The sequence below is a fragment of the Lepidothrix coronata genome, unplaced genomic scaffold (assembly GCF_001604755.1).
Source record: "Lepidothrix coronata isolate B3197 unplaced genomic scaffold, Lepidothrix_coronata-1.0 Scaffold87, whole genome shotgun sequence".
NCBI lineage: Eukaryota > Metazoa > Chordata > Aves > Passeriformes > Pipridae > Lepidothrix > Lepidothrix coronata.
In genome coordinates, this window is record NW_016690267.1 from 2103146 (window position 1) to 2121362 (window position 18217).

The 18217-nt window shown below is 44.1% G+C and overlaps 1 protein-coding gene across 1 annotated transcript in view; it reads right to left on the reverse strand.

The window, feature by feature from the left end:
• Nucleotides 1-7169, reverse strand: part of CMIP (c-Maf inducing protein) — a 133048-nt gene extending 125879 nt beyond the window's left edge. The window contains exon 1 of the mRNA XM_017821015.1: nucleotides 6539-7169. Coding sequence (XP_017676504.1) covers nucleotides 6539-6835 — 297 coding nt within the window. The 5' untranslated portion in view covers nucleotides 6836-7169. The remainder of the gene's footprint in view (nucleotides 1-6538) is intronic.
• Between the last annotated feature and the right edge of the window lie 11048 nt (nucleotides 7170-18217).

Here is an 18217-nt window from a genome sequence, read left to right on the forward strand (position 1 = left end):
TGACAGGGCACGGCACAGACGCAGAATGGCACAGGCCAGGCTGCCCCAGCCAGCACTGCTGCCAATGACTCTGCATCATCAGATGGGCAAAAAAAAGTTATTTTACTGAGTGCACATGCATGCACAAGCTCTCTGAATGGATTATACATGCTCAAGTATCAATCATCTTCAAACACGTGACTGTTTGTGGAATTAAGCCCTACGTATCTATAAACACATGCAGACACAAAACAGAACTGATGCGACTAGCACTGCTCCAAACACTAACAAACAAGCCGCAATCTACCCATGCAACCCACAATCTAATTACTCCTAAAGACTCCAAAAGGCTTGAACTGTTTGAGGTAGGTCTCTTCTCTCATAAATCCTATGTGGGGAGATGAGTAAAACCCTATTAGGCCAGCCATGCTTACTAACATAGAAGGAAATGAGGAAAGCCTTTTTAATGTATTGTGTTAAACTCACCTGTTACTAATCAACTTCAAAAGTACAGACAAATTATATGCAATAAATTAAACAGTTACAAAGAAATCACTCCTTTCTATGTACTAAACCTACCACCTTTTTCTTCCAAAAAGGTCCCTCAGCGTATACAGCTCTGTCAGGGATTTTGGTGGGACCAAGGCTGTGGCCTCTGTTCTCCCACTCCTGCTAACAAGGCAAACCCAACCTTGCATATCGGACCATCGATGCAGACGGGACCCTCACCACGGCCTTTCACCTCTGAAAAGCCACACAGCACTTTTGAGTTTCACTGAATCACAGAGTCATGAAATGGTTTGGGTTAGAAGGGACCTTTAGAGATCATCTCGTTCCACCCCTCTGCCATGGGCAGGGACACCTTCCACTAGACCAGTCCTGTCCAACCTGGCCTTGAACATTTCCAGGGATGGGGCAGCCACAGCTTCCCTGGGCAGTATGTCCTTTTCTAGAAGGGCTACACCCCAACGCGGATGATCCGGACTCTTCTGGGAATATCACTACTTACAATAATCCACTTCAACAAAAAAAAATATATGATCTTACAGCTCCACAAAGGATCGGCCCTGTGAGGGATGCTGAGCTCCTCCAGGCCCTGCTCTGATGCAGGATCAGGTCCCACTGAGGACCAGAGGCAATTTCCAAGCTTTCCCAGGGGGACTATTACCACCATGTAGTGACTAGCACCACATCTTTACTCCCCAGCCAAAACGAAAAATGAGGCACAAGTATTTCTGAGTATCCTTTTTATTTATGTTCCTGAACATGTAAAATTTACTGGCTGGGTGTTAACACTAATAGCCTTGAGAGCTTTCACTCTGCCAATGAATATAGCTTCTGTTTTCATATTTTATATAAGCTCTGTGACATATAAACACATACCTTAACACTACTGACTTATAAATATGCTTTGTAACCACTGTAGGAACTATATATGCAACGATATGTTTGATAGGCATTAAACAACTTTAAAGAAATATCATTTAGGTTTTCTTATGTCGTGCTACCAACTAATACAGCAATAAAAGAAGTTTGTCACAGCAGACATTAAATCACCCAGTCTTCAGAAAAATCTGGATTTCGTTAACGCAGGTACATGCCTGCCTTCGCTTCTGAAACAGCATCTCAATTTCAACAGCACAGATAACATGGAGCAATTTCTTCTCAATTTGCAGAGAACTCTAAATTGTCATGGGTTTTCTGCAAATTATGAGATTCAATGCCCTTTCTGATGCACCTGAACAAAATACCTGGTATTTAGCAATAAATAACCAGAATAGGCAAAAACATGTACATCCGAAACCTGTTGGTACCACTTCTTATCAAATGAAAGTAATCATCTGCAACAGTGAACAATGGGAAATATTAAATGTAAATAATAATTTATCATTCCATTGTTATAAGAGATAAAAAATTATCCTAAATTGCTTTGTTATTTATGTGTTCACACTCACTTATACACGTAATGATGGCAGGCCCTCCAAGATAATTTGGCTTGGTGGGCTAAATAGGTAGAGCCTCATCAAGAGTGCAGGACTTAAGGGCAGCACTTGGTTTACTCAACAGACTTTTTAAACTTTAGTTAGTAGTAGTAGTAGTACTATAGCAAATTCATATTTATTCTGTTTCCAATCTGGATAATGCTACAATATTCCTTTTCCATGAAAGCTTTACAAAAATTCTCATTGTAAGATTGTTTTGAAATTTCTGAGCTCTGCATAATACTTCCCACTTGAGCTAATTGTTTTTCAAGGGAAATTTAATTTTTAAAAGTATGTTTTTCTAACTAATGGGAACCTGTGCTAAAGTAAACAATGAGTCCAGCTTGATAGGAATTTTTGCTCTATCTTTACCAGGAAAGACATGCTGAAACACATGCAGTAGCAGAATTGTTGAATTTTAAAAAACAATTAGAAGACAATTTTCTACTCCAGTTCTCCTATTTGAAGCAGATAATCCTGCCCTGCCTCATTTAATATTAATTGGGTATGTTCTTGTCTCTAGAAGAAAATACAAATGCAGTTCCCTAATCCACTCACATTCTTGTTTCAAATGCATTTCCGATTAGCCAGTCTGTCAATAAACTATTGTCCTCACACATTCCCTCTGTATAGAAAAATGTTTAAAAGAAACTAAAGTCTTTTCAGGATTGTCATCAGCTTTGAGCAAAACACTTACAATACACTCAACTTACCTGCCAAGGCAAAGTCAAGAAATGTGAAACAGGCACGAAAGCCCAAAGCTTCCACCTCTCCTTGAGGGATATTAATGAGTAACTTCATGGTTTCAATAATGTCTTATCTTCCCAGATGGGAACTAGAGAGGTCATCCCTATCCAGCAAAAATGAATCACTTATTTATTCTTTCCTTGTCTGCTGCACATACATATGTATCACAAGTCTTCCTTGCAACCCAGGACTTTAAAACTCATCGTCCTCAACATCCAATCCCAACTGACTCAAGAGAAAGAATGAAAGAAAAAAAGCAGGGCAGAGACATGAAAGGGACAATGCAGAACGATACTAAAGACACAGAAGTTCAGGACACCTACATTTAAACTATTGAAAATTAAATTTTGGCTGAAGACAGCCATAGGGTTATTCTTCACCCCCCCAAAAAGTACCACTCGAGAAATATTAAATTGGATTTTATTTCTGTCTTCGTTTTTACTATCACTGCCCCTCAAGCTGTGCAAGGACAGATCTCACTGGCGGAAAAAAAATTAGTAAGGGTGCTACATCTGAGTTTGGTAGGTGTTTATAAAATAAACATTATTCCTCCCATGGGGGAGAAAGTCAGAGTCATTCCCAGGCAAGCTGCTGTCTGACAAACAAAGTTTTTAAGTATCAAAATTTCCTACTGGGGCTTTAATATTTACAGTAACAAAACAAAACAAAATAATAATAAAAAAAAGCTACAGATCTGTATTCACTTTCTTCAAAAAAGAAGGAAAGCCTGGACATGATGCAAGTGGAACTGTAGTGGTGAAACTGTACTATATTTAACCAATTCTTTCAGAAATAAAAACATGAAACTAGCAATGGAAACAACATATTAATCACATAAAGCCCCAACACCTACAGTTATGGGACTCACCACAAGCTAATACCTTTCCATTTCTTAACTGAGTGCACGTACCAAATCAGAATATTATTATTATTATTATTATTATTATTATTATTATTATTATTATTATTATTATTATTATTATTATTATATTAACATGGACTTATTTTAGTTGAAACAGTAGCTTGTGATAATGTCAGAAAATGCACTTGTAGACAACATTATTTTTTCTCCCTAAATTCTGCTAAAATAAGATGGCCTAACAGTTCTTCCACTGCATTCATGCATAGTGCTTCTGCTACTGAAAACTATCTTGTCAGCACAAAACATGTAGCTGCCTAAATAAACAACAAAACTACTTATCTCTCACCAAAAAAAAAAATGTAGATAGGGTCTCATTATTCAGACTTATAGATGTGGGCACATACTGTGTCTACTCGTGGAATAAACTACAGATGAATAATCCATACACAAACTAATGCTAACTCCTATATTGCAGCCCAGGGACTGACAAGTAAGAGCTTGTGGGGAGAAGATTTTAATTCAAATATGTGTCTCAAGTGACAATAAAAAGGATATAAAGTGCCTGGAATCAACAAATAACCTATCCACTGTACTCAGGGACATAATTTGCCAGATCTGGATTTAGCTGTCATTACAACTTTTGCTTTCAAATGCAAAACAAAGTGATGTTATTTTCCTGCTCAATTTTATTCATGTTATATAGAATGCAGTAAAACTCGTCATGCCAGAGGATTTGCAAAGGGATGATGTGAAGATTAATTACTGGCTGCTCATAAAGCACCCTGCCTGTGGAAAGCCCCATGTGTAAAAATGACCTCGTTATCAAAGCTGTTGAGTGCTCCCAACGCTCACTTTCAATGGACAGAATGGATATTTTCCTACAGCTCTTGAAAACCAAATTAGTCGCATTCAAATATCTACCTCCAGTTTGAGGTGGTTTTGGCATTGTGCCTATACCACATTTCCATAGGGGGTGGGAGTTAAACTACCACGGATTTTGCTTAAATCAAATCTTCCCAGCTTAAAAAACAAAGAATAAAATATAGATATCATAGAACCTGTAAGATACCTCCTAAACCTACCCATAGAGTCAGGCAACAAGTGAATGTAGATCTTATCCCTGTGCCCTAATTGCTCCCTGGAAACCAAAGACACTACTTGAAATAATAAAGCACAGATATTTCTGTGAACAACGGTATTTACTTGGTGAGTTAGCACTGGAAAAAAATGATAAGGCGCAAGACCAAGCACGAAGAGCACTGCTCAACAAAATGGAGCCTGCAATGGTACGCACAACATTTTAGTGTCTTCTCGCTATTTATATGCATAAAATAATTAGGAATGAGAACACCTCAACAGTAATTAAAGCACAACCCCACAGGACTTCAGAAACCTTTTCAGAGATGGTCTCTTTGGTGACAGCTCTGCCAGCAAGCAGAGTTTGACGTCTCCTGCACAAATACAACTTCATGCCTGGTATTGCCACACTGCAGAGATCTGAAGCACAATCATGCCTCTCTCTGCTGGTATCCTTCTCTGCTCAGAAATAGTCAGCTATGGATACTGCCAGGAAAATGCCTCATCTCCACTGATATTCAACTCCCCCTCCACACTGACGGTATCTTAACAAAATGAAGAGCTGCATAAGCTGCAAAAACTCCTTGAGCTCGTGTGTCTTTTGGGGGTTTTCTCCAGCAATGCTCGATCAAGTCTTCCTTCTCCCTTTAGACAGTAGCTCTATCAAAGAAAGAAAAATATTCCCTTGGAAACATCCTCGAGAGCCCCGTGGAAACCGTGAGGAGAGATGTCATTGTGGCACAAAAAAGAGCTCTGTGAGAACAGGCAGCTGGCCTACCTGAAGGTTAAAGGAGCTCCCACTGAAAAGCTGCTCGGAATACTTCACACCAGAGCATGATGCAGGAGGGACATTTACACACATTATGTCTGTGTACCAAGGTGTGACAAAATCCAACCTCCAAGCACAGCACAGGCTGGATGAAACCCACTGAAATACACCATTAACAGAAATCCACACAAAAGCCAATCCACTTTCTCGATTCACAGTGTCCTATAGGAAGGCCAGAACGAAGCCATTGAGAAAAATGAGACATTTACATATAAATCAAAAAAAGACACGATCCAAGTACTGAATGATTAAAGATCAGTGTAAAACATGTTTTGTGAGCTGCGTTAATCGCCAAAATATGGGTGTAATCACATCTCATGCTGCATAAATGTTCAAATAATAATGGCCATGAAATTTTAAATTGCACACGAATACAAAAATCATATTTTTCAAGACTGTATCTGTCTACTGTACATCTTCTGTAACGTTGATATCACCACCTCGCATTTTTCTCTTGCATCATTTTCCAGCCAGAAGAAAACCCTGAAGGAATCTCCATATTTTCCAATCACATCGCCTGTGTCTGGGCAGGGTATGTGACCGCCAAACCAGAGCCCCCAGAGCAGGCCTGAACCACAGCAAAGACCGCGCACAGCCTTCGCTCTCGAATTCAAAGCATCCTCCACCTCCCTCACCTCCAACTTGCCCGAGGTGCCAGCAGGTATCTGCCGACTTTGGTTTCGGACAGAAGCGGCTCGGTGTTGCGACTGCATGTCTGTCATGTTGGGAAAGGAGGAATTTTTTTTAAAAAACGGGACGGAAAAAAAATCAGTAACAGTAATAACAATAATAGTCTTTCTCAAAAAAAAAAAAAGAAAAACACCGAAACCGCAAAATTAAATATCCACAGGGTTACAAAGGGAAAAAAAAAAAAAATCCTTTCAGGGTTTTCCGCCGGCATTCCAGGACCCACTCGAACCGACCCTCCACTGAGCCCCCGAGGGGGGTCCCCCCAGGTGGGGCAGCGCGGGGGCCCCAAAGGCGCGGGCATCCCCCCGCACCCCGCGGATGCCCCGCGGCGGTGCCGACGCCGGTGCCGGGCGGACCCGGGCTGGCTCTTACCGTGGCCGAGGCGACGCTGTTGTCCGCCAGGGTCAAGTGGTGCGGCTCCCACCGCCGCAGGAACTTGGAGGTGAGGATCTTGCTGAGAAACGTCCGGGGGTGCCGGATGACACACACCTGGATGTCCCCCTCCTGCAGCAGCTTGTACCTCATGCCGTTGCAGTGGAGCAGGGCTCTCCGGCACGGCGCGGCACCCATTTTATTCCCCTCGGGAGCGGACATCTCGCCCAGCAGCGGCTTGCTCTCCTCGGGCTGCCTGCGGTCGCTGCCCCCGCCGGAGCCGCCGGTGCGATCCATGGCAGCCCCGCGGGCCGGGTCGGGGGTGGCGCTCGGCCGCCCGCGGGGACCGGTCTCTACGGCCGGTAGAGACGGATACGACCAAACCAAATAAAAACACAAACAATAATAATAATAATAATAAAAAAAAATCCAACCCCGCGCGGCGGATTAAAAGAAAAAAATGCTGGGAAAAAAAAAAAACCAAAACCTGTCGGGGAAGATGGGGGGCAGGGACCGAGCCGCACCGAGGGGGAGAACAGGGAAAGGGAAGCGATAAAATCCTTATTCAAACTTCCCAATCCGCCCCCGGCGGGTCACAGCGCCGCGTCCATGCTGCCGCCGGCCGGGCGCAGGGTGGGCTCCCGCGGGGGCGGCGGACAAAAGCCGGCGGTGGTGGCGGTGCGGGGGGCTGCTCCTGGCGGCGGCGGCGGCGGCGGGGGCTGCGGGGCGTCCGGCCGCGGCTCCTTCCTTCCCCCCGGGGCGTGTGCGCGGGAGCGTGCGGCGGCGCGCGTGCATGTATGTGGGTGCGGGTGCGCGCCCGTGGGTGCGGGAGCGTGTGTGTGTATGTATGTGTGTATGTATGTAAGTGTGTGTGTGTGTGTGTGCGTGTCTCTGTGTGTGTGTCGCCGTGCGCGGCTCCCCACGCGCCGCCGCCGCGGCAGGAGGAGGGGGCGGGGGCGGGGGCGGCGGGAGCGGCGGGCGCTGCCGACACGGCCCCTTCTCGCCGGAGCGGCTCCGGCCGCCGCCGATTGGCTCCGCCGCGGTCACGTGCCGCCCTCCCTGACGTCAATGGCCGCTCGGGGCAGCGCCGGCCGCGGGAGGCGCGCGGGGAGACCCGCGCGCGCGGCCGCCGCGCCCCTCACGGAGGAGCGGAATGAACGGGGTCGGAAAAGACCTCTGAGGGCCATCGAGTCCAACCCGCGACCCAGCACCACCGCCGCGTCAGACAGACCAGAGCGCTGAGTGCCACGTCCAGTCGTTCCTTGAGCGCTCTCGAGGGTGGTGACTCCACCACCTCCCTGGGCAGCCCGTTCCAATGTCTAATCCCCCTGTATGTGAAGAAATTCCTCGTGCTGTCCAACCTGAACCTCCCCTGGCACAGCTTGGGGATATGTGCACTCTTCCGGGCGCTGGTTGCCCGAGAGAAGAGCCTGACTCTCCCCCGCCCCGGGCTCCACCCTCCTGTCAGGGAGCTGGAGGGTGACAAGGTCCCCCCGAGCCTCCTTTCCTCCAGGCTGAGCCCCCCCAGCTGCTCCTCACTGGACTTGTGCTCCAGACCCTTCACCAGCTTCCTTGCCCTTTTCTGGACCCGCTGCAGCACCTCAATGTCCTTCCAGAATTTAGGGGCCGAGAACTGGACACAGCATTCAAGGTGTGCACTCACCAGTGCCAGAGTACAGGGGAACAATTGCTTAAAATCACAACACACACCCCCTTTGCTTCTTCTCCTCAGGCAGGTTGTGTTTTGAGCATCCTCAGTCCGCATTAAGTTCTTGTACAGCCACTGCGAAGAACTGCCAGGGAAGCCCGTGCCTGGCTGGTGGCACTTCACCAGTGGATCCCACTGTTGTTCCATTTCCTCTGGCTTTATGAGGGGACTGGGAATGGCTGCGTTCCCCAACACACCAGCCCTTAGGAGCCCAGGAGGAGCAGCACCTCCAAAGACTGTGCTGAGAAGGATGTGGAATGTCCTCCGATTGTCCACAAAGCAGAACAATTGTTTATCAAAAAAAAAAAAAAGGAATGAAAAAATGAACTCCCTTCTAAGCCCTCTAAACTGCTTAATGGCTCAGGGATGCTGTGTGCGATATGGATGTCATGCCCAGAAAAGCGGTACCATCGATACTTTTTTGTCAGCAGTTTAAATTTTCAGTGGGAGAATTTGGATCTCATTTCCAATTTCCTCATCTGCACAACAAGGTTAGGACAAACAAACAAACAAAAAACATTTTATATAATACGTGCACATGCCGTTAAACTGTGGGGCTCACTGCAATGGATATTACCAAGGTCCAGAATTCAGAAGAAGTTTAAAGGGTTGTTTTACTTGGTGCTTGCAAAATATTCAGAGAAAGTATAAAACTTCATACTCAAAAATTTAAACTTGCCTTTAATTGAAGGAGTTTGGGAAAGGGATGACCTGTTCTGTGATGACTATTCTACAGTATGTGCCCATGATTTGGTTTCTGGTGGCATCTTCTACTGCAATAGTTCTCAGATAGGTCACCATGCCAAGAGAGGTGCCAGCAGTTGTGAGCAGCATCACCAGCCTGCCCAAGAGAAAGCTCTTTCATCTGATCTGTTCGCATCATGAGTCACACAGATTATCTGTTGGAGAGACGAGCTTTTACTGGAAAGGTTTGGGAGCCTTTGCCATAAAACCTTTTGTAGTGGCTGCTGTCAAAGACAATACATGACCAGCTGGACCACAATTACAGTGAGCATGTCCATCACGTGTGTGTCATTACAGAGCTGTTGTGTTGAAATAGGCTTGCATTTGACAGGAGTATTGCTGCCTAAACACTTTCAGAAGGGACGATTTTTTAGCCTATCAATTGCCAGCAAATTCAGGAGATACTTTTGTTGCATATCAGCCTCAAAATTATTTATAAAAAGCAAGGAAGTCTCCAGAATACTCCCAAGTACCAGTTGATAGAACAACGCAGAATTATATGACTTGGCAAAGGTCAGAAGAAAGCCACTCGTTTAATGACCTGAATAATACAACCAACAGGAAGACAAAAATCTCTTTTATAGAGGTTCAGATTGTCAGTATCTCGTAGCCCTGGTAATCACTTACCTCCTGAACTTAAACAAACTGACTGGTCATTGTGCACTAAACATTACAGGCGGTTCCCACAGGGCTTTGTACACCACATACTGCGAGGGGTGAGTGACGCAGGCATCTACCCTGAAATACAGCCAGATCTACTCACACCTGTAAATCTCCGTGGAACAGCAATAAAAATAATAACAAAAAAATATTTGCAAACCAAACTGGGAAAGGACAGCTTTGTGTAGATGTAAGCCTTTCACCGCAGGAACTGTCTGTTTCCAGGAGTTCCCAGAGTGTCTGGTACAAGGGAGACCTGTTCTTGTTTGACCCGAGGCACTGTTCTGGTACAAATGATAATCATGTCGATAGTAGGACTACTCGCATACACTCATCTGCACCAACACTTCACCCAGAAATACAGCCAGTGAGACTATTCTAGTTTGTGCAAACCATTCACCTGCCCAAACCACTGCTTTAAATCTACCGTAATTGTCATCTCGGAGAGCTGCTCACCAACGGGAGGACGTTATGTAAGAGTCTGGTGTTCTTAAGTGAATTTCCTGGGAAATTAGAGCAGAGGTTCTCCACTAGTGTTCCACGGAAGGCAGCAAAAAAAATGAAGGCTGGTCTATAGCAGTTGACCCACGAGTTACCTGAAAGGATCTAAGCCTGGAAATCCACCGTTCCAAAGTGCTGAAATCCACTGACATATTGCAAAAGCCACTCGTGGCAACCCCTGTCAAGGACAGAGGTCCAAATCCTCAGAGGTGCTGTGTGTCTGCAGCTCCCCTGAATCCCTGTTCTCGGCCTGCAGATGTTCTCAGTGAGGTAAACTCGGCACAGCCCGATAAGATCAAGGTATGAAATCTCCCGTTGCCTGCCAGAACAGGGCAACTGAAAACCCTGTCTAGACAAGTGAAATTGAAACACGCTGGTGCTGCACAGCTTGCTGGAACACACATTAGCCATCCAACCTGCAATAAATAGCTGGTATGTGACCCAAGGCTGAGCACATTAAAACTAACACCCTTCCTCATATCTATTATAGCAATCAAAAGTTGGATCAATTGCAATCCTGGCTTTTTTGTTCTTCCAGACTTCCTCTTCTGGCTCCATGCAGCACAACAGACATCTCAGGTATACACGCCTGGCAGGATTTCAAGGTGGCATTTGGGAATTGCTGTAAGTTTTGGTTTTTTCCCCAAAAATCTAATTTTTATGAGCAAATTCAACCACAAATTTATCATAAGCATGAGTCATAATCATTCATATAAGAAACACTGAGCAAATAATTCATAATAAAAAGCACATACCTCTAGCTATTCACAAGGTGCTTCTGGGCATGCTATCAGTTTTGAATAATTCAAGAATTTACAAGGTTTTCTATGAAATACTTCCTTTCTCTGCTAGAAGAGAAACACAAGCTTTCAAAATGAAAATCAAATGGCTTATTTATTATTGTCGATATTACTACTGAGTAGAAGCTCTTTTAGTTCAGGGTGTCTAGATACAGGTCAAATTTGAAGGGGGAAGGAGATAGCCCAAGAGAGACTTGTTCTACTCTGCAGAAATATCAGTGCAGTTGAACCAAAATGAGAGTGGGGCTGGCAGGGAAGCAGCAGAGGTAGAAGATGCTTTCTCCAAAAGAGAGTTCAGTGGCAGAAGGGCAATTCAGACCCACCTGCCAGTCCTGTACCCTACTCTTGAGCTCTGCTCACTCACTTCCAAGTTCTATCTTATTCCTGAACTCTGCCCTTTCGTTTGCACTTCTTTGTATCTTGCTCTCTTTTTATTATTCACCACCGTTTCATAATAGGCTTTGTAAACAGAAGCATCACTTCCTGAAAGACACTGTACCCTGGAAACCTGGGTTATACTCACCATGCAGTTTAGGGCACTGACCCAGGCTTCTGGGTCAGTAACAGTCTTTCTTTTTCCCTTTTTCAAAACCAGTTCTGTTGTGACCTGTATTATTCAGAATATTCATCTCCTCAGTTGTATATCTGTAAAACCAGGAAAGCCCATTGACACAGTCATTCACAAATACCTGGGATTCCAGTCTTAAGGAAAAAACCCGAATTTTTTATACATTCCCAACATTTGGTCTCTTGTCTGACTACTCTCAATTCAATCAGGTGTTCTGCAGAGGTCATTTATGGGTGCCAAAACAGAAGCACTGTCCCAGCATACCTTCTTCAGTTTAGTAACACCCACCTATAATAACGTGTTAAAACAAAACCAGTGTGATATTCCAAAGGAAAAGAAGATGGCATTTTATGTATAGTGCTCAGTGCCACTAACACCAGTTTCATGACAGTGGGAGCCTTGGAAAACCCTTTAGAAAACACAAAACCTACACAGGGGAAAAAAATTGCCTGAAGTCACCTTGTCTGAGAGTAAATTCATGCAAATGGATGCCTGACAAGCTATGAGGGGACTAAAGGAGCAGCTGTGGCAAGGACCAGATACAGACAATGAGATGCCCCAACAGGGGATGTGCTGACCACTGTCCCCAGAGGGGCTTTGCAGGATTAGTAGTACACTTTAAAAGAGAAAACAAGGAAAAGGAATAATAACTGCTTACTACATCTTTTAATTATCCCTGATTCATTTTACAGTGTTATGACATTAACACATGACTTGGCAAACCCTTTCCCCAGTCAATCAAAGAAGGAAGAAAAAAATAAATCTCCTTCTACTGTCACTGAAATTTTCTGTCAGAGGCTATAAGAGTCTAACACATTCATGCTTTCTGTAACAAAAAAACTCTCCTGCTCTTGTCTGCTTAACACATTCCTGGGAGTTATCTGTTCAGAGATGTGAGATACAGTTTTTCCAAGCAGCAAAGACCAGGAATTCCCAACTTGTATTCAGTATTCGTTTAGATTCTCACACAGCAGCTGTTCCTCTCATGTTTGAATCCTCGATGCCTATTAGAGATAATGGAGCTTTCTTCCCATATTCGCAGAGGTGCTGCCTGGATTATGGAATTCATTAGTCAATGCTTGCAAATTGCCACTGTTGACTCAGAGCAAATTCCTGCTATCAGACTCACTAGTCAGCTCATTTTCATAACAATGCTGTATTGTTAAAAAATACTTTTAAACCGTTCTTTACTGAAAATCGGGAATACAACACATTCAAGCAAACACCTAAAACATAAAAGAGATGCTGTATCAGTAATGCTAAAAGTCCTGCATTTGAAGTGTGTTTGAATTAATCAGCATGGTGGTGTTAAGAGGATTCAGTAAATCATAAAACTACGGGAAACTGAATTGTTTCCCAAAAGAGGTGATGGACATTTAAAAAATAACTAGGTTAAAGAAACCCACCCTGCAAGGAGTAGTTGCCCTAAGGGAAGGAAGGGCTGGATTAGGGCACCATTGATCATAGGAACACAAAATAAAGATTGGATTGCAAGCATCTCTTTCTTTTCCTTAAATGTTTTATCACCCACTCCTGAGCCTAAAAGTAATTTTGGAAGACACTTCACAGGTGGAGTAGTAAGTGGGAAATCAGACTCTGATATGAATTTGTAATTCTCTGCCACCTCTGACATTCAGATTTCTGCTATTTCTCCAGTTTACTCAGGCACTGGGTTCTTGTTTCCCCAGCTGATGCACATTACAGCACAGGGCTAACTCTGAGCTGTGCAGACCCTGGGGACAAATATATCTCTGATTCCTCACTGACATAATGCACACACTTGAGTGCATGATGCAGAAATACTTTTTTTTCTGCCTGTCATCATCAGATGCTCTGATGTAGGGGGATGTAGGATGAAGCTGGTGGTATCAATTGCTAGAAGGAGCCTGCCATCTGCTGATCTGAGCAGCACTCCAATCTGACTTTTCCCAGATCTGATAGAGTAGGATGGAGCACTATGCAAAGTAGATTAAATGTTTCAGAACAGAAGCAGCATTAACAGAGTTGCTGTGGTGAAGGGATTTATTTAGGTGGAAAAAGGAAGTCTCAACTCTTACAGTCTCGGGTCTAAATCTGAATTGGCCAAATAGAAACTAAGAGGCAACTAAAATAAACAAACAAGTTGATAGGAAGGAAATAAGCGGAAGACACAAAGAAGAGTGGAAAGAGCCTGAAATTTCTTTTCTGCTTTGCTGCGCCCAACCAGATAGTGCAGATAAGGTATCCCCCACATTCACCCTTCTAAGTGACAGGAGCCCTGAGCAGTAAACTTCTTCCCCACTTTCTTCCAGGGCCACCCACATGCTCAGGCATGGAAAAAAATGTGGAAAAGCCCTCATCAGGCTGCTGTCTCTGTTTCCTTTAGTGCTTACTGCCATCAAGATGTACGTAAAAAACTCTCTTTTGGCAGGAGGCAGTGAAAAGTCACCATTTCTGTTACACTGTCTGCGTTATGGTTCCCACCCCCAACTAATATTTCCTATTTCATCAATAGGTCACATCCTGCCAGTCATTCCAAGCTGTGAGTGCTCCTCCATCTGAAATGCTCTATTAGCTCTTAACACAGATAAAACATTACCGTAACACAGTCAAGCACTAAGAGTCAGAGGGAAAGGGGATATGATGCAGAGCTCTGAGCTTGTCACAATAAAGTGAAGTTTCCTCAAAACAGAGGAAGAACAACTAAGAAAGAAAAAAGTAGTCCCCACATTAGGGAAGTATATCTTTGCTCACTGAACCAACACAATGGGGAAGTGAAATTAGAAGTGGATGAAATGCTGAAACACTCGGATTAGTTTTTGAAAGACTAGGGAGAGAAAAAGAAACAGAATGGGTAAGACTGCCAAGTATTAGGAGGACTAGTATCCACAGGTTCTCTGGTGAAGAGGTGTCATAGAAAGAGTCAATAAAACAACATCCTTAATTATTGTTTTTATTATGAAATTCCTGTGTCAGGGTCGTTTCAAAACAAGGTTATACAAAAAGCAGCTGAAACTCTCCTATTTGTCCTCAGTCCTTTCCTTACCTTGATATGAGCTGGGTTACAAAGTGAAGTGTAAACTCCCATCTGATGACAATGCACATCATCCAGTGCTGGAGGTTTTGTTGTGCTTGTAAATACATGTAACACAGACCTTAGCCCAAGAAGCCTAAGAGAATAAATACGAAGGACAGAGACAACATGGTTGTCTTTCATGATTTATAGATTCACAGATACAACTAAAGGAATGCTTTGGTAAATACACACCTTGTAATTTTTACCTGTCCATCAGCTGAGCATAGATGATTTCTGGAAAGTATAATATCTTTGGAGCCTTTACAATCCAAGTGGAAGAGAAAACAGAGAAATGGCAGTGATTTGCTTAGGACAGTCCCCACTTCACATGCAACAGAGCAAGAAGATGACAATCCATAGAATTCTCTGAAAAAAAAGGAAAAAAATCACAGCTATAACTTCGATAGTGCAAAATGGAGGCACTTTCTATAGATTCCATATATTTGGCTTCCAGTATATAAGGCTATGTTTTCAGAACACAAAAAAGATAAGCTGAAAAGAGTACATTTGTATTAAGCTCTTCACTAATGCCATGGAAAGCTTTAAGATACAAACACAGAATGAGACATTGTAGGAAAACACCAGCTATCCAGCACCCTGAGCCTTTAGTAAGACCTTGAGAGCATTAGGGATGGTACAGCTGTTGCTGCAAAACACCTTGTGAATTGGTTAAGTCCATCAGCAAATTGCACCAAGGCAGATATCAATTTACATTTGTTTACCACAGCCACACAGGTGATGGGAGGAAAGGGAGTGGGTGCACCGTGGGCAGTGTGGAGTGGGGCTGGGTTATCATTATCAACAGCAGGAGAATGAAGGCATTGTGTGTCCCAGGTGGTGTTTGTGAGTGCAGGCAGCCAGGGGTTGGCCTCTTGTTTGTCCTGCAGTCAAGAGCAAAGAAGATCATTACAGCCCTAAACACTATCCACATTTTAACAGCGAAACAAGCAATAAAGAAAATGTTGGGTAAGGTTAGCAGGGCTGGGGCACCGGGTAGGAAGGTGTAAGTAGGGGTGATGGGGCTGAGTTACCCTGTTTAGAGGTCTCATATTGTGTAACTCATATCTCACTATAAGCATATTGAAGATACAAGTGAATCCCATGGTTCAAGGTCATCTAAGGAGATTGCAGTTAGCTTAGCAGTAGTTTTTGATGAGAAAACCTGCATGTGAGCCAGAAAAGACAGACATTTGGCCAGTTTAATTCGTGCAGTTGTTTCAGTTAACTTATATCTGTGGCTAAAATGCCTCCTTAAGTGGGTGTGGGGATAACAAGCACCAGGTGTTCATGAACTACAGTATTTCCTAATGTTCCATATCCTGAGGATGATGGGCATTCAAGAAAAAGTCTATTTAATACCCTGAGAGCTGTGTACCTGGATTCTGGGAACCATTCTTCCCATGACTGTACAGAGGGAATTCAGTTTGCTTTCATCTCTGAGCAAGAAAAAAGGAAGACAGGGCTGCCCTGAGCAATCAAAAGTGGGAGTTTAGGGATGCAAGTTCCAGGAACCATTCCTTGTCTGGGAACAGGGGCTGATTTTGGGGATGACTGCTATGCTGCTTTTGCACTGATTTTCATTATGAATCAAAAAAAAAAAATCAGCTTATGGTTTTGCACTTGCTATGCAGCAGTATTTGCCCTTTCCTAGGATAAGCCAATTAGTCTGCAAGAGTGAATAAAGAGATATTATCACCTCTAATATCTGGTGCTGCTGCTGCTGCCACCACTTTTCCAAAATACTCTCCTGTGGGCATTAAAGTGATGTTTTCATTTATCCACCAGTAAAAACGCAGCCTTAACCCATCTGCCTGTCCCTCTGTGTATATATCTGGGTAATTTAATAAATGCTTCTGGGTGTTGATTTACGTCATTGTATCTGTGTATAAGCCTGCCTCTGTGAGCATGCTGCTGGTTGTCTGTGAGCATTCATTGTCTGCCTGGTGTGTGTATGTCTGTGTGTCTGAATGTGGTTTTGTTTAAAATTTTCCCCTAGAAAAACCGAGAAGTCAGATGTTTCATGAAGTTGTTAGTTAAAACCAAGGGGAGGAAGGAGGAGACAGTAAGGGATAATTTAGAGAGAAAAAGGGGTAGATTTGGCTACAGTTAATCATCTGCCTCAGTCTTCTCTGGAGGAGACGGGGGAGTTCATTCCAGACATTAAAATGTCTCAGGGGAGGATCGTATAGATCATGCTGGGAGAGAAATGGAAACAGTGAATTATCCAAAGGCTCACAAAGCAATGGAGCCAGATGTCATCTGATCCCAAAGTGAGGATAAAAACGGAGAGAGAGCCTTCACAAGGATTCCCTGAGACAGTGTGGGTAGAGATAGGGGAAATGATTTCTAACTGCTATCAGTGAGGTAGATCTCTAGGATACCAGATTGATTTGGAACCTGTAACCTGGCTCCAGCTGTAATTCCAGCTCACAGGGGAAGGTATTATTCTGAGTCAGAATGCAGAACAAAAGAACATTAAACCCGAAGTAAACGCGAAGTTTCCCAACGTGCCAGCATCCCTGGAAAAATAAGCCTTAATAATGGCCCAGGAACACTTCCATAACACGATTCTCCTCAAACGAACAGCACAAGGGGTCGGATGGATTTTCCAGCTCCGGTGCCCAGATCACTTTGCACACACACAGCTTGTTTTCCTGCACTTGAACAATCGTGGGCCTGACTCACTGCCCCTTCACTGCCCTGTGCAGCCAGTTCAGCTCAGTAAACAACTGAGCCCAGCAGCACCTCACCGGGGAACACAGGAGCAGCAGTGCCCTGCACAGCCACTGTGACACCCTCTGTTTCAAACCAGAGGAAGGGAGTCCCTATTTCGGAAGCTGCTACACATCCCACGACCACAGACACCGTCACTGGACGCGTCGTGATAGACCAGAATCAAAAGGTTTTGGCACTGGTAGCCGGGCACTCAGAGGACAGCAAATGTGCCCTCACCAGCTTATCCTGCCCTTCGTTAGCCAGACACTGTGAACACAACAGTGTTTGCCCATGGAAGTGCTGGGTATGTCACCTACATCCTCCATGACATCCTGGCTGTGATCCAGCATAGTTCCTCAGAAATACCTGGGACTATTTTCTATACATCCTCTGTTTGCAGAGGGACTCCAACGCAGCACAGCTCTTCCCAGTAAGTGCTATTAAGCACGAGTAACGTCAGCTCAGTAACGTCAGCTCAGACTGTTGCACACATTTCCTAGGAAAGGTAAAACAAATGGAGGAAATTAGAACTTATATCCTCACGTACAGTCCTTCAAATGAAAACTACCTAATCAAAATATTTTCTGCAATAAACCAATATCATCCTTCTTATGGAGAAAAGCATGACTCGGACTTTGAAACAGCCAGACATTCACAAATTAGCTTCCCTATAGAAATTCCTACTAAATTCATAAGCCTTTGATGATCCTGTTCATGCTTGTTCTTTTCAGGAAGTTTTCCCCATATTTCCACACATTTCCCTTAATTAATATCCTCCATAAAGTAATTTCTTTCCACAGCACACTATCAGCAGCCCCTACATCTGTCCCCAGCCTGCCTGGGGTGCAGGTGTGACCCTTCTGTGGGGACGACCAGTGCCCTCAGCCCCAGCCCTGGGGCCCATCCAACCCACCCGGGCCGTTCCCTG